Source organism: Podarcis bocagei (assembly GCF_964188305.1).
Source record: "Podarcis bocagei genome assembly, chromosome: 3".
In the NCBI taxonomy this organism is placed as follows: domain Eukaryota; kingdom Metazoa; phylum Chordata; class Lepidosauria; order Squamata; family Lacertidae; genus Podarcis; species Podarcis bocagei.
The window spans coordinates 92,861,041-92,878,350 of record NC_138127.1 but is presented as its reverse complement, the minus strand read 5'-3'; the positions used below and the strand labels follow the sequence as shown (position 1 = coordinate 92,878,350).

General features: G+C 46.3%; 1 protein-coding gene across 10 annotated transcripts in view; it reads right to left on the bottom strand.

Moving 5' to 3' along the window:
* LOC308584140 (uncharacterized protein) overlaps positions 1 to 17,310 on the bottom strand; it is a 301,938-nt gene that overhangs the window by 135,836 nt on the left and 148,792 nt on the right. For 9 of the 10 annotated variants that reach the window (XR_014006537.1, XR_014006538.1, XR_014006539.1 and 6 more), the window contains one exon: positions 313 to 443. The exons of the other annotated variant lie outside the window; for it this stretch is intronic. Coding sequence is in view for 1 of the 9 variants with exons in the window: in XM_081188885.1 (XP_081045011.1) it covers positions 313 to 443 (131 nt within the window). In the remaining 8 variants the exon portion in view is untranslated. The remainder of the gene's footprint in view (positions 1 to 312; positions 444 to 17,310) is intronic. 10 annotated transcript variants of the gene reach the window in all.

Below are 17,310 nucleotides of genomic sequence, written 5' to 3'. Positions count from 1 at the left end.
TTTACGTGAGTTGATGCAAGGTCTCCCGGTACCAACTGTTCAAGGACGTAGCCCTGATAATGTGCTGTGACCTCATTCTATTATATTAGCACACAGCTGAAACTGTACCATTAGTAACAAGATCAGCCATTTCCTTGGGAGCAATTAGCCCAGGTTCATTGTTGATTGACATGCCATCTGTGTGTGTGTGTGGGTTGTTGTTTTTTTCCAGACGAGGAAAAGCAACTCCATTTCGTGCCCCCCCCCCTTGACGTTGCTGCACTAATATGCACCCTCCTGCACTTCGTGATATTTTTAGCCATGCAGAAGTACCTCTTTTGAAATAGCTGCTGTTTCCCAGGCAGTGAGGAGAGAACCGCTTGTTCTGGGTGAAAGCATGTGGTTTGGAGACATTGCATGATGCAAGACAAGGCAAAGGGACCTGTGTGCATCATCAGGAAGACCTGAAAACCAGAAAAGGGAAAAAATAATTAAATGTGGCGGGCAAAGCATTGGCTTGCAGATTCAAACTTCATTAATCTGAACCACGTTGATTAAGTACCCACAACTCTGGGTTCATAATCAGGGCATCGAACAAGACAAAACTCAAGAGCTGGCTAAGGGCCAGTTCAGGCATTAAATAACAACAAACTCAGTGTAATGCCCAGGTATTATTATTATTATTATTATTATTATTATTTATTACAATTTGAATTGTACATCCGTAGATCTCAGGGCAGTTCACAACATAAAATTACAATATAAAAAACACAAAAATACATAACAAAAACATGACAAACCACATTTTGAAATTTTGTACTAATTTGTCTTCTTTCTCGTTATAGTGCTTTAGACACTGTTTAGCTATGAAAATGGGTCTAAAATATTTTAAATAAATTACATCTATATGGTGTACGCTCAAGAATGAACCATAACCAATCACAGTATGATACTTAGATTTCCAAACACCTCTTTTCACATCTGCATTTTACATTTTTAGGTTGAGTCCGTCGAGAAGCCCCTGAGGGCAGAACTACGAATCATTATGATTAGTGGAGGAGGCCAGAGCTCAGAATCTGAGCACATGCATTTTATGCAGAAGATTGCAGGATCAGACCTTGGTATCTCCAGATTAAAAGAATCGGGTACGGGACTTACATTCACATGTGGTGGAGGTGTAAATATGTACAATTTTTTAGGCAAACAGTGTTTCAGGAGATAACAGAAACCACTGGGTTAAAGCTGACCGAAATTCCATAATTATCAATTTATGATGGGGTGGAAGGTTCGCAGGCTAGGAAGGACTTGCTCACAAATTTATTGACAGTTGCATGAATTATGATAGCTAGGAAGTGGAGGGGCAAGCAGAATATAAAATGGAAGCATGGCATAACGAGGTGTGGGATTTGGCTATTAATGATAAATTAATATGTGCTATTAAGGTAAGACGGGGAATGTGCAGGAGAAATGATTCTGAGGAGATATGGAAGGTGTTTGTGGAATTTGTGCTGTTAAAACGGAAAGGGGTCAAACCATCGCAAGAAGTGTTGAAATTTTGGGAGGTTGGATAGTTACAATAGAATGGTCCTGGGGTGGGGTGCACACTTTTTGTGTGGTGTAGTGGTTAAGAGCGGTAGACTCAATCTGGTGAACCGGGTTCATGTCTTCGCTCCTCCACATGCAGCTGCTGGGTGACCTTGGGCTAGTCACGCTTCTCTGAAGTCTCTCAGCCCCACTCACCTCACAGAGTGTTTGTTATGGGGGAGGAAGGGAAAGGAGAATGTTAGCCACTTTAAGACCAGTGGCATAGCGTGGGGGTTGCCGGCCGCACCGGGCGCAACATCTGGGGGCGGGCGCTCGCACTCGCAGCTCTCTGCCCCTACCGGGTTAGGGGGCGCAAATTACTTGCCTTGCCCTGGGTGCTGACAACCCACACTACGCCACTGTTTGAGACTCCTTCGGGTAGTGATAAAGTGGGATATCAAATCCAAACTCTTCTTCTACTTTTATTATTATTTATTTATTATTATTACTTTTTCAAAATACTTTAAATAAATAAATAAGTCAGCCAGCCAGCCAGCCAGCTAGCAGGTGATGAGGAAAGGCTCTCTGCCAGAGACCCTGGTCATCCACTGCTAGTCTGAGTAGGCAGCTGGGAAAATGGTCTGACCCAAAGAAGGTTCCTATGTTTATCTCTATTTGTGAGGGCGGGCATAGTAACAGGTGTGCTCACACAGCAGTTATTAAGGGGATCCGGTGACGATCCCTGCACACCAAACCTGTCTGGCGCAATAGGGCTTAGCTGTTTTCCTGCCCATCCACAACACTGACAGGTGTGATGGAGAGCTCACCTCAAAAGGTCTGCTTATCGCTTTTTCCTGTTGCAGCATGGGAAATGACCAAGGACATAAGGAAAGGGTACTTCCACCATTTCTTTTTCGATGCTGATATCATCCGTGGCACCTATTGCTACCTTCCTCCAGCCCCCACTGCTAGAGCACCTATGTCTGCAGGATGATGGGCAAGCTTTTCCCAACTTGGAGATGCAACGGGGGGGGGGGGGCTGCATCTGTTGATTTTCGGCTTGTAGCTCAGAAACAATGATAAGCTTTGCCTGCCGCAAGGGCAGCTTTATCCCTGGAGAGTTTGGTGAGCAGCCTCAAATCTTACCGGCACCTGAGTGCAAATACAGTCAAACCTTGGTTCCTGAACGGCTTAGGTGACGAACAAATCAGCTCCCAAACGCCGAAAATCTGGAAGTAAGTGTTTCAGTTTTCGGAAACTGAACGTCTAGCGCGGCTTCCGCTTGAGTGCAGGAAGCTCCTGCAGCCAATTGGAAACCTCACCTTGGTTTTTGAACTGTTTTGGGAGCAGGGGCGCCGACTTATAAAAAATATTGGGGGGGCCCATACCGGGGTCCTGCCGCTGGTTCGCTCAGGTAGCCGGGAGAACGCAGTTCGAGGTGGCGGTGTTGGGGAGAGACCCTCGCTCAGGGCGCCACTAGACTTGGCGGCCGGCGGCCTATCTGGGGGGTTTTGGAGCGTATTTCGGCGGAGCGATTGGGGAGGAGGGAGCTTGTTGCCGGATTCTTCAGCTGAGCCGGAGATCCGCTGCTGGGGGTCCCTGGGCCGAGTTGTGAGCACGGCCTGCTGAAGGGAGATCCAGCCGATTGCGCGACGGGGACGGCCGGGGCTCTCCGGCTAGGGCGCGCGGCTGGCTGGCTGGCGAGGGAGCAGGTGGGGAGGAGGCAGGGGTCCTCACTCTCTTAGGAAACGCACCCGCGCGCCCGATTGCCACGAAGTCCGAAGGGTGCGTGTGTGGAATTAAAAAGCAAAAACGAGATACGGGCAGGGCAGGCAAAGAGTTTTCTGCAAGAGGATGGAGGGCAGGTTGAAGAGAAAATCACTCAGGATGAGACAGTCAAATCAGCCATGATAAAATGGGCTCAGGATATTGGGTATAACATCATGTTTGAGGACTGGGAAAGGTTATGGACCACCGGAATGAAATTCACGGCATGTAATGCCTTGAAGGAAAATATTATGAAAATGATTTATAGGTGGTACATGACCCCAGTCAAGCTTGCAAAAATATATCACCTGTCTGATAATAAATGTTGGAAATGTAAGGAGGCTGAAGGGACATTCTTTCACCTCTGGTGGACTTGTCCAAAAGTGAAGACCTTCTGGGAAATGATCTATAATGAGTTAAAAAAGGTATTTAAGTATACCTTTCCCAAGAAACCAGAGGCCTTCCTCTTGGGCATTGTTGGCCAGAAAGTGTTAAAGAAGGATAGAACTTTCTTTATGTATGCAACTACAGCAGCAGGAATACTTATCGCAAAATATTGGAAGACACAAGATTTGCCCACACTGGAAGAGTGGCAGACGCAATTGATGGACTACATGGAACTGGCTGAAATGACTGGCAGAATCCGAGATTTGGGAGAAGAAACAACGGAAGAGGACTGGAAAAAAATTAAGGACTATTTACAAAAACAATATAAGTTGTATGAATGTTAAAAATTTACACGATTCGGAAACTATAGCTTCAGCAATTAGATTTGGGAAACAGGAAATTATATTTTAAGTAAGAAAAGGTCAAAATCTAAGGTAATACTATGTTTAATTTAAGATATAAGTAACTGATGAAAAGTATGTTAAATTTAGAGGTATAGTATTTGAAAAGTACAAAATAAGGTACGAAACAAGGTAATAATTTGCTGATATCTTTATTATAAAGAATGCAGGGTAAGGGAGATGCGAGGAAGTCCAGTTAGTTATATAAAAAATGTGTTGAATGGTTGGTTTTCTTTTCTTCTTTTTCTTTTTTTTTCTTTTTCTTGTTCTTTTACTTTTTTCTTCAGTGTATGTTTCTAACTTTGTATTTGAAACCTTAATAAAATATTTATAAAAAAAGAAGAAGAGAAAATCCTTTCGCTTTTCTGGGGCGCAGGGAAGTCTCAGAGCCGGAGGTTGGGGAAGGGACCCCCTTTGCTCTGCCCTCTTCTCCCGTCTTAGATTCGCATGGGGGTCCCCGCCCGAGCTTGCCTGGCCACCGGGCCACACAAGGGCCGCGCTCTACGCGGCACACCTTGCTAGCCGCGCAGCTGTCCTCCGCGGGTGCGGAGCGGCCCTGCGCCGGTGCCCAGCCCCTCTGGGCGCCCGCTGCGCTGCCAATGACAAGCGGGCGACGTCGCGGGCGGGGAAGGCGTCGCTTTCTTTCCCGATCCTGCATCCTCCCAGTCTTCCAGCCCTTTTTTGGGTTGGAAGCTCGTCTCGTTCGCCCTTCTCCTTTCTTCACCCTGCGCGCAATTTTCCTCCCTCGTCTCCCTCCTCATTTCTCCTTCCTTCCTTCCTTCCTTCCTTCCTTCCTTCCTTCCTGACTGACGGGCTTGGGCTCGGGCTCAGGCTCGGGCTCGGGCTCCGGGTCGGGCTCGGGCTCCGGGTCGGGGTCGGGCTCGGGCAGCCACAGCGTCGGCGGTGTTGGCGATCGGCGGCGCGGGGGGATGGCCCTCCCGGGGGAGCCGGCGCTGCTCAATGGGGTTGCCAAGGAGACAGGCCGGCCGCCCCCTCCCCCGGCCCGGCGCCCCCCGCCGCGCCGGTGCCCGTTATCGAGCTGGTGTGCGCCGGGCGCCCTATAAAAGCCGCGGACGCGCCCACCGCCGCCCGAGATTATTGGGGGGGCTGAGCCCCCCCAAACGAATTTTTGAGGGGGCTCGGGCCCCCTCAAGCCCCATGGAGTCGGCGCCTATGTTTGGGAGTCGAACAGACTTCTGGAACGGATTAAGTTCAGGAACCAAGGTTTCACTGCACTTACACAGAGGGTGTGTGCATATACCACCGGTTTAGGAAGCAGTGTACACACAGAGTTAAATGCAACCTATATCAATACTGTTGTTTCTTATGAAATGCTGTGCTTGGCATGCTTTACCCCAAACCAACTTAAATCTGAATTGAGGGAAAGAATGGCCTAGCTGCATTTTGAGCCACTGATGCGCACATAGCCCTGGCAAAAGCGAATTCAGCAGTTTAATCATGCACTGAACAGAAGAAGTACTTTCTTTTGCCTGTTTCGAATCTTCCAACATTCATCTCCATTGGAGGGCCCCAGGTTCCACTGCTATGGGGGAAGGAAAACTTATCTCTAGCCACCTTAGTCACAACGTGAATAACCTTAGACACCTCTATCATGCCTGAGAATCCCAGTCTGAGATAGCAATATGAAGCGGAGATGTTGGAAAAGGATGTCCCCTGGGCTAACAAATTTCTAGGCACCTTTTGCTCAGCACATCAAGTTTACAAAGGCCCGTAAATAAACGTCACAAACCAAGCCAGCTTCAAAAACATTTTGAGATTTGTTCTAATCATGAACGAAACCACTTTCCTCCTTTCTTCTCTCCTCCCCGCCAGCCCTCCCTAGGACAGAGAAGGGAAGGGGATGGTTTCGAGGGGGGGGGGGACTTTGCTAACGGAAAAATACATTTTAGAGGGATCCTTGCCAGGCAACCATATGCACATCTGCTCTTAACGGGTTTCAGCTGAAACTACTGAAAATATACATGGGTCTATTTATATGGAACAGCTTGTATACATGATAAGATTACAATTTGGAGGATAACAATGGGCTTAACTATGGAAAAAGTAAGCCTTTTAAAACTCCTTTTCCACACATGCCCGTAACATTTTACCACATATGTTGTTGAGGGGGACCAAAATTTGTTGAGAATTAAGGAAATCTCTGCATTTCTAGATTAGTGGCAAACAAATTCAAGATGTTCCTTCCAGCATCTTTCTGCCAGCACTTAACTCCTTATTTACTGTAGGATTCCTAGGGAGCGACAACTTCCATCGGTCTGAGGTGACCGTGAAGGAAATGGGTCAAAACCAACCGAATTCGTATTTCAAAAATGTCTGCACAGCCTTGTTCTACAGTCAGCATAGATCGCACGGACATTAAGCTGAAACTCTTGGCTCCATAGAGGTGGGGAAACTTTTACAGCATGAGGGCCATGTTCCCTTCTGATTAGCCTTCCAAGGGCCACAGGTAAGTGGTGGGCGGTGCCAAAAGCAAAAGTGAGCACAGCAATGTATGCAAATTTTATCTTTGTACAGCAGGCTCATTTCCACATACCCCTCCCTATCATCCATTATGACAAGCAAGAGTTCAGGGACATGTTCCAGTCAGGCAAAAACTCTTGGGGTACAAAGGAGGGTCAGTTTCAGAGGACTGGAGGGCCATATTCAGTTCCTGGGTCTGAGGCTCCATGTCACTAAACAAGTGTGCTAGTTGTAAAAAAGGTAAAGGTAAAGGACCCCTGGACGGTTAAGTCCAGTCAAAGGCGACTATGGGGTTGCGGCGCTCATCTCGCTTTCAGGCTAAGGGAGCTGGCGTTTGTCTGCAGACAGCTTTCCGGGTCATGTGGCCAGCATGACTAAGCCGCTTCTGGCGCAACGGAACACCGTGACAGAAACCAGAGCGCACGGAAACGCCGTTTACCTTCCTGCCACAGCAGTACCTATTTATCTACTTGCACTGGTGTGCTTTCGAACTGCTAGGTTGGCAGGAGCTGGGACAGAGCAACAGGAGCTCACTCTGTTGCAGGGATTCAATCGGCAAGCCCAAGAGGCTCAGTGGTTTAGACCACAGCACCTGTCCACACAGTTACTCAAGAACAACAGTGGCATACTGGAGACTCTTCACATACCCGCCAACATTTCTCTGATAAAAATAGGCATGTCCTATTCCATTATCAACAATTATCCATAATTATTATTTAAACCCCAACCATCTAACTGCATTGCCCCAGCCACTCTGGGCAGCTTCCAACATATATAAAAGCATAATACAACATTGAACATTAAAAACAAAAACATCCCTATACACAGCTGCCTTCAGATGTCTTCTAAAAGTTGTATACGGATTAATTTCATCTTGCGAGGCACCACTGTAGTTTCTTATCTCCTTGGCTCAGGGCTCACATAACTCCATACCCTCCAACATTTCTCTGGTGAAAATAGGAATGTCCTAAGGAAAAGAGGGACATTCCTGATCAAATCAGAAGCTGAGACGGCTTCTGCAAATCCAGGACTGTCCCTGGAAAATAGGAGGACACTTAGAGGGTCTGCAGGTGCAATCCAGATGGTGACTTGCTATGTAGCATGACAGCCACTACATGAAGCAGTTGCTGTGTGTGTGTGTGTGCGCGCGCGCATATGGATTATGTTGGGAATTTGTTGCTTGCTACAGCCAATACACACAGTGACTATAGAGGTCACCAAGGCACTGGCATTGTGGTCAACGAACAGGATTGCACCTTCAGATTTGGGGACAGGATGTTAACAAAATCAGGACGACCTCATTTATCAATAAGGACTGACACCTACATTAAGAGGTTCATTTACCTGTCGTATGTACCAGTTATAAATCTCTAAGTGGCTTACAAGTAGAAATTAAAACCATACAATGCACATAAAACATAAAACATAAACTTGAAATCTAATACGGAATCAAACCAGAGCGAATCTGCCAACAGAGAATGACATCAGAATAAACGATCTCTAAGAGGAGGACTAAAAGACTGAAAATCCCAGCAAAAGAACTCACTCCCTGCGGATGTTTGCCACATTTCTTTAATTCTTTATTACATTTAAATCTCATCTTTCCTCCAAGGAGTTCCAGGTGACGTACAAGGTTCTCCCCTCCCCATTTTACCTCACAACGCCCAAGTGAGGCTGAGAGCAAGTCACCCAAGCAAGGAATTTCACCTGGGTCTCTTCAACCGCAGTCCAATTCTACTACTACAATGCACCACCTATTTATCTCAGGTGTACCATGCTTCACAATATTTATCCCACAGCACTTCGCCATGTAATTTGAAACAAAATGGTAATAAAATATACAATTAGCTAATTAAAGGTAATAAGACAAACCATATAATTTGCACAGCTCCCAAATTAAAATAGCAGCAAAATCCAGCACGGCAGCAACTTCAGTTACAGTATGTAATTCGCTTCCCAATACTATGTGAAAGTGCAAACTATTGGAATGTCTGAAAGTATAAAAAAAAGCCTTAACCTGAAGGATAATGCCATGAGCACCAGGTGAGGCTCCCTTAGATCTCTCCTTTAGCCTCACTTGCATGATATCTGATGGTTCTCTTTTACCAACTTGATAAGGCACAAAAGTTTTGTGTCAAGAAGAAGAAGAAGAAGCGTTTGGATTTGATATCCTGCCTTTCACTCCCTTTAAGGAGTCTCAAAGTGGCTAACAATCTCCTTTCCCTTCCTCCCCCACAACAAACACTCTGTGAGGTGAGTGGGGCTGAGAGACTTCAAAGAAGTGTGACTAGCCCAAGGTCACCAGCAGCTGCATGTGGAGGAGCGGAGACGCGAATCCGGTTCCCCAGATTACGAGACTACCGCTCTTAACCACTACACCACACTGGCTCTCAAAAAGGCTGCCTGAATAATTTGACTATCTTTCATTACCCAACACCTGTACAGTGGTACCTCAGGTTACATACGCTTCAGGTTACATACGCTTCAGGTTACATACGCTTCAGTTTACAGACTCTGCTAACCCAGAAACATTGCTTCAGGTTAAGAACTTTGCTTCAGGATGAGAACAGAAATTGGGCTCCGGCGGTGCGGTAGCAGTGGGAGGCCCCATTAGATAAAGTGGTGCTTCAGGTTAAGAACAGTTTCAGGTTAAGTACGGACCTCCGGAACGAATTAAGTACTTAACCTGAGGTACCACTGTACTTCCTACTAAAATAAAACTTTATCTTGGCATTTTGTACATATTGGGTTGTATCCAAAGGAGAGCTAAGTGACTTGTTCCATTAATGCAAGGATTTCTGCTTGTGCAACAAAACTCCTTCTCCCCTCTCCTCCCCAATCTGCTCTAAGGGTTCCCCCAACGCTCTGGAGCAGATCTCAGGAGGGTACAGGTTGTGGGTGGGTAGGAGGATAGGAAGAAACAGATCTATTGCACAAGTGGAACTCCTTGTGCTGCTGCAACACATTGAGGCAATGGGAATTATCCGGCTAAGAATCCTTGCACCTATCATGTAAAGAACAGTGGCGTAGCGTGGGTTGTCAGCACCCGGGGCAAGGCAAGTAATTTGCGCCCCCTAACCCGTGGATTTGCGCCCCCTAACCCTAACCCCCAGATGTTGCGCCCGGTGCAGCCGGGCCCCCCTGCACCCCCCACGCTATGCCACTGGTAAAGAATGCCAGTATTACTATCCCAATTTTTCAGACGACAGTAGGCTATGGCAGATCCACATGTTGCTTCCGGGTGAGCTGTTTACTGAGCATTCCTTCTGATTTGTTTGCAAAGGAGGTTATATGACATTGCGTCAAGGAATTGTTATCCCAGAGCTTCCACTGCGCTTTCCCATCACTTTCCTTATCTGAAAACATTCTGTTTGTGTGGGGCAGAAGCAGGTTTGTTGCACTGGAATGCCAAGTCAACTTTAATTGAGCAACCTCAATTTGCTGGTACCCCTCAGGCAGCAAAATATCTTGGACCAACCCTCAACACTACAGATTAAAAAGAAAGTTACTCAGATCTGTTCAGAAAGTGGCAAGGTTAGGATAAATTTAACAAAGAATGCTTTGCACCCTCCCACAGTTACGAGTCCCGGGGTTCTTTCGGAAATGCCAAGACGGCTACAGAGCTGCTGTGCCCTCGTGTTTTCCTTTGATAGTCCTCTCTGAAAGTGTGGGTTAATATCATGTCCTCTGTTCTTACACAAAACTTGGCACGGCAGAATTCAAATGCGCCACATGAAGTGGAGGTATTAAAATTGTGCTATCAGAGACAATAAAGTGAAATTGCCATCCAACAAATGCTTTAAGGAGGTCTGACATAACCAGAGCAGATTTTTCATTTCCCACTACACCCTGCTGCGGATCTTCACCTGCCTTATTAAATCATAAAGTCCCTTTTTAATAAGTGACCCAGTGGAAAACAATAGTGAATGACAAGTTTCATTAGATTTGGATTTTTTTCCCCTCCAGATGCAAGCGGAGGGTAGAAAGTGCACATTATTTGTTTTCTTTTCAGCGCTATTTGTGTGTGTGTGTGTGTGTGTGTGTGTGTGTTTCCCCCCTCACCCTGCAAATTTGGTTACATTGGTTTTTAAAGGAACAACAGAAATTGGTTTTATGTTAAGTCCCAACCACATGTAATCATAGAAGTAATAGCTCTGCATAGCTGGAGACAAGACAAAAGGCTTTGCTTATTTTTCAGAGAGTTGAAGGCAAGTTTAGAGAGGGATCGCTGTCCTTGATGAGAACACCAATTCCACGTTTACCTCTGGTAAAGAGGCAAAGCAGGTTTTTCTGCGGTTTCAAAATCCTGCCAAACCTACTTTATCAGAGTTGGCAGTGGGACACACACAAAAAGGAGAGGTGGTTCTATCACAGGAACGGAAGCTTCTCTCAAACCACGTTAAACTTTCTCCAATGCTATCCATCCAGCAATCGTCCTAATGTCTTTGCAGAGAACGCTTTCAAGAAACGGGTGCTGCGATGGGTGAATGGGGAGGAGGGGGCGGAATGATTAAAAAGCCGTTATAATAAGGAAAGACTGGGGAAAGTAGGTCAAAAAGTACTGATAGCATTTTTATTGTCTCTCAAGGCACTAAGTAACTGCGTGCCCGTGGGAACGGTGCCCTCGGAACTGGCGAACTGTAGCTCGCCAGATTTCTACAGCCTGTTCGGCAGACGCTGTCCTTCCGGTGGCAGAGTTATCAGTGCTGAAAGGAAGCAGTAGTGGGGTCATCTCGCCCATCTCGTTGCATCACGGTATGATTTATTTCATTATCCTTAAGCCATCCCTGATAGATGGTGCATGTCAAGTTGAGATGGTGATGTCACAACCTCCTCATGTTTCCTGTTCCGTTTCGCTAACCTTTCTAATAACTACGGTGGTCTCTCTCTCTCTCCCCCGCTACACGGCAGCGTCAGCTGTTGCCGCTTGCCGCATTCATTGTTGAGCTTGGTGCTGCCTTTGTGAGCAAATAACTGCTTTTATTAGAAGCCACCCATACTTTATTTGTGGAGGAGATCTCAATCTTTTTGTCTAGACTTAATGGGTGACTTAACTGGAGCTCTGCCATAGATTTCAGCGGAGGAAGACTTCCCCCTGTTTTGACAGCACAGACGGTGAATAAAGGATCCACCGACTGGCAACTGGAGTCTCTGGGTGAGGACCTCCAGGCCATTGTTTATAGACCCAGGCAGGATAAAAAGGAAATGGGCCAGATTCTGTACCCATACCCCAGTCCATTTAGATTGAATTGATGTGATTTCTTACAGCAGCCTTCCTCAACTAGGTGCCCTCCAAATGTTTTGGCCTACAACTCTCATAAACCCCGACTGTTGGTGATGCTGACTGGGGCTGATGGAAGATGTAGTCCAACATCATTTGGAGAGCACTAGGTTGGGGAAGGTTCTGTTTCCCTCCCACAGTGTGAATTAGTTTTTGTAAAAGCAGCAACAACCTGACCTGATGTCACAAAACAGCTAGCTCAAAGGGATGCCCTTGCAAGACATGGGCTGCTTTTTACATCAGCACAGAGTAGGTAGAGGACAAGGATCTAGAGATTACGCTCAGGGTGGCCAAATTCTGTGCGACTGCCATAAAACTTAGGGAACAAACTGTACTACCAAAATGATTAAGGTTCTACAGTGGTGCCTCGCAAGACGAAATTAATCCGTTCCGCGAGTCTCTTCGTCTTGCGGTTTTTTCGTCTTGCGAAGCACGGCTATTAACGGCTTAGCGGCTTTAAGAAAAAGGAAACAAACTCGCAAGAACTCGCAAGACGTTTCGTCTTGCGAAGCAAGCCCATAGGGAAATTCGTCTTGCGGAACGACTCAAAAAACGGAAAACTCTTTCGTCTTGCGCGTTTTTCGTCTTGCGAGGCATTCGTCTTGCGAGGTACCACTGTAAATGATAATTTTAGGTTATATTTTAGTGATCAAGATTTAATATATATTTTTAACTGCCGCTATATCTGAATTGTCTCTGTTATACCCAATTGCAATTCAATGTATTCCTGTTGTGTTTTATGATTTTCCTGATATTGTAAGTGACCCGGAACTGGTCTGTGACCGTAATACTGAAATTCTAATCAGCATAGAGTCTAACCATGTGCTTTGCCCTCTCTTCTTCCTCTTGATGTGAATTGCAGCAAATTGCATGACGTGACATCACCAAGTGCATGCGGTGACATCATCGTTCTGTGTTGATGGGAGCAGGAGTGTTGGTTGCTGCTGCTGGAAGGGGCTTGGGGCAATGGTTACTCCCTTCGCTGGCCCTTCCCTTGGAGATGCAAGAAGAAGAAGAAGAAGAAGAAGAAGAAGAAGAAGAAGAAGAAGAAGAAGAAGAAGAAGAAGGGTCTCATCCGTATTCATGAAAAAGCGAGAAAACGTAGAAAATCATGCAAGTGTAGGATTAATACTTCAACTATATCAAACATTAAAATATCTGAATTGGTAAGGAAGAATCTGTCAAGGATGCTTTAGCTGAGATTCCTGCACTGCATGGGGTAGGACTTGATGACCCTCAGGGTGCCTTCCAATTCTACAATTCTAGACACACACACACATTTCAAGCATCACCCTCCTCCTTCTCATGGCGATCAATTACAATTCTTTCCCTCTTCAATACAAAATGAAGGAGGATATGACCTTCGTCCTCGGAGACTGACAGCATCTCCCTGGAGATTTCTGTGGGCTAGACAAAACAGAGCAGGGAGCTGTAATTTGGCCCCAGGCCAGAAGTCCGTACAACACCCCCCCACCCCCAAATTTTATTTCATAATAGCTCAGACAGGAAAACATAGGAAGCTGCCTTATACTACGTCAGCCCACTGGTCCATCAAGCTCAGTACTGTCCATGGAGAGACCATGGACCTTCTGCATGCAAAACAGATGCTCTACTACCGAGCTATGACTGAAAGGCCTGGCAACCCCATCCAAAGCATGTTTGCTTGCAATTAAGTCCCCAGTGCCTCTTTCTTCCCCTAAGGGTTCGTATTGGGAATGCAACCTAAGTCTTTTGGGTTGTAGGTAGCCATTGGTTCCATGAGCTTTCCATCTACCTGAGCAGATTTTAAGGGACAGTCGGCCGGGCAGGGGGTGGGGAGAGACAGGGAGAGAAATAGGATTCGCACAATCTCTTCCTTCGCAATTTACTGCCTCGACTCTGACATTTACAGCATTATTGCCTTCGGTTTACAAGTTGAATATTTACACAAATGGATTTAGGTCAAGACGAAGGGCAGGCTTTAAATGTCCCGTGACCGTTTGCATTCTGAGCACGTTCCCCACCGTGGCAGATCTCCCGATTAACCCCCCAAATGCTAGCATCTGCCGTATCGCTGGAGGCATAATTACGCAGGGCCCTAATCCATAAGGCTGTTCCTTGCATATATACCATTGCGTGCCGTCAGTCTCCCACAGAGTTAACAAGGAAAGGGCCTAACCATAGCCATGGGAGGAGATATATATTTAACATACAATAAGCAAAGCAAGCAAAATTAAAGAGAGGTAATTATATGGAGCAAACGGCCTCCCTTCTCAAAGGATAGCAGGATGTGCATAAATCCGAACTCTGCAAGCCGCGTTTTGAAACATTCGTGAGGCTAAGAATAGGGGGGTCACTTTCTTCTCTGCTCCTGCACCTTTAACAGCTGGCTAGGACTTCGGCTGAAGTTATTCCTGGCATGGGGGAAAGAAAGCTTCACCTGTTTCTACATAATACGCAGCTGCTGAAGACACAGGAGCCAGGCGCTGAAAAAGTATATGGCGGCATTAGCTCAGTTGGTAGAGCACAAAACTCTTAATCTCAAGTTCGTGGGTTTGAGCCCCACGTTGGGTGAATGATAGCTGTATTGCAGGGGGCTGGACTAGACGATCCTCATGGTCCCTTCCATAGAGCCAACTCTATGGCTCTATGGTTCTATGGTTAGCCACATGCCCCTCCATAGCCTCTACCGCTTGTCCTTGTTTCAAAAGTCAGTCCACAGTCACTTGTAAGATGGATCAGGCCAAAGACCCAAATAAATCCAGCTTTCTGCTGTCAGCATTCATCTAGATGACAATGGGAAGCAAGACATGGGCGCAATAGCTCTCCCCCGTTACTTGTGCACCCAGCATATTGCCTCTGATCCAGAAAAAGGCGCATTCTCATGTTACCACCCTCCGAACCTCTCGCTGTGGGGAGGCACATGAAGAAGAGCCTCTGATTATGATTGCCGGGTCGAAGTAGGTTCATAGGGAGAGAGCTAGTCCTTGAGGTGTTGAGTTTTATAGGTCAAAACCATCACTTTGAATTGGGCCCAGAAACTAATCAGCAGCCAGTGCAGTCGGGCCAGGATGGGAGTAATGCGCTCGAACCGTCTTGTCCTGGTGAGCGACCTGGCTGCCAAATTCTGCACTGGCTGAAGTTGCCAATTCATATTCAAAGGCAGCCCCATGTATAATGCATTGCAGTAATCTATGAGAGCTCAAGCCAGGAAACAGTAACCATCTTTAACACTCTCATCCTTCTTTCTCTATGTTGACTAATACAGTGGTACCTCGGGTTACAGATGCTTCAGGTTACAGAAGCTTCAGGTTACAGACTCTGCTAACCCAGAAATAGTACCTAGGATTAAGAACTTTGCTTCAGGATGAGAACAGAAATCGCACGGCGGCAGCGGCAGGAGGCCCCATTAGCTAAAGTGGTACCTCAGGTTAAGAACAGTTTCAGGTTAAGAACGGACCTCCAGAACGAATTAAGTTCTTAACCCGAGGTACCACTGTAATGCCTTGCTATGTGATCCAAGGAATCTCTGGTTCTAGTATTGTAAAGAGAGGGAGAAAAAGTTCTCTCTTATCTACTCGATCTCAGGAATACTTTCACGCACCTCAAATCATGTCCCACCTCCCCTCTCCTCTTTGCTCCCCCCCCCCCCACAACAGCCCTGAAGATCCCGCTCAATAACTGCGGGCCGAGCTGCCGCAAGTTGGGCTCATGCTAAAACCATCATGCGGGCTCTCCAGCACATGCGGAACTCTTCACAGATCTGTGTGACCGACATTCCCATCCTGCCAGCTGGAGCGAGTTCACTGGCCTTAGCTGCACACTTTGCTTCCACTGTACAAAGCAGACAGCATTTTTTCCTCGAGTCTTCCAGTTCCCCACACGCTATATCCTGGCCGGGAGCCTATGTCAGTACACAGCAACTCCATTCAGATAACACAGAGGGCAGGATAGCACACAGGCCGCTCCAGGCACAAGACACCGCTAAGCTCCCCGAATGTTGTAAAACGGGTCAGATTAGGATAAAGCAAACACACACTGATGATGTTAACCAGCCATTGCTTTGGCCACCTGCCAGGTGACACCTAGTTTATTTCTGCATTAAAAGGTGCTCTGCCAACTTTGGAACTGGTTCTGCTTTGCAGTAATTGAAGTAGTATAAAGCAACATTCTTCTTGTTGATATAGACGTGATCTGTATTGTTTTCAATAATTGAAACACATGGTTCGTATCAACAGTGTAGCTTGTGGTTGATGCATTTGGGGCGGGGGGGGGCGGCAGGGAGGAAGAGATCACAAAGTTTATTCAGCTTACACAGATCTGAGTATTCTCTTCTGAGTTCCAGCTTTCGGAGAGTCTTAGCAATTTCATCTCACTCAGCAGAAAGTATCCGGACCGTGCCAAATGGGACACTCTGCAGATTACAGCGTCCAAATGGGACACCTTTTAGATTAAAGTGTCCAAAACTACGGTTCCTTGATGAGTTTTAAGATTCTCCGATTTGCCCTTTTAAGGATTAAATGCTAAATGGGGGGGAGGGGTTTTAAAATAGCCATCCATGTAGAATGAAAATGAACTTGTGTCAGATCCACCCCACCCAAGAACATGGGTTATGTATTCAGGTTGCCTCCATGCATTGATCATTGAAGTCTGAACTTCTAAGCTAATGTGCAGGTAGACTAGGTGGTATTTGCTATTATCACCATTCAGATGGCACAGGCAAAGCAACGGCTTTGCAGAGTGTTGAAGGAGGTGCGACAAAAGGCACCACTATCAATTCTGGTAAACAGATATTGCAGGTTATGTAGTGTGTCAAAAGTCAGAAAGACCCATTTGAGTTGAGAAAGCAGAAAGGTGTTTTTTTTTAAAAAAAGGTGTGCATAGGTTAAAAACAAGAATACCTGACTCATATTACTTTCAGTTAGTGACCTGGTTTGTTTATAACACTCTAAACAAACCACTATCTGTAGCCAGCGTTTGTTACACCAGGGTTGCCTGGTGGAGATAAACCATGGGCTTGGGTTTGGATGTAACCCCGATTCAAACCATGGCTTAGCTCAGAGCAACCCAGCAGCAGGGGCAGAACGAGAGGAACTGTAAAAGTGGACATAATCTTCTCTGTGCTAAGCCACAGTTTGGCTTATGCAGGGTTGCCATATTTCAAAAAGTAAAAACCAGGACACCCTGGCTGTTGAACTTATTTTTAGGAAGATCCCAAAATTGTTGAGCTTTGTGGGACTTGTGCTCAGCTAACCAGACCTCCAGTACCCCTCTTCCATGCAGCCCCGGGATGCCAATGAGTGGAGATGATGACTCACTTGCAGGCTGGTCATTGTGGAGTAAGTTTTCTCAGAAACAGGGAGTTTTCTTGGTAAGCTACATCCAGCTTGTTTGCCTCATGTTGCCTACTGTTTAATCTTGCCCCCCCCCAGTGCCCTCCCCTTCTTTTGTGGTCTCCTCTGAACTTCACAGAACGAGGCTGCTTTCAGATGACCTGTTTACTGAGCACTC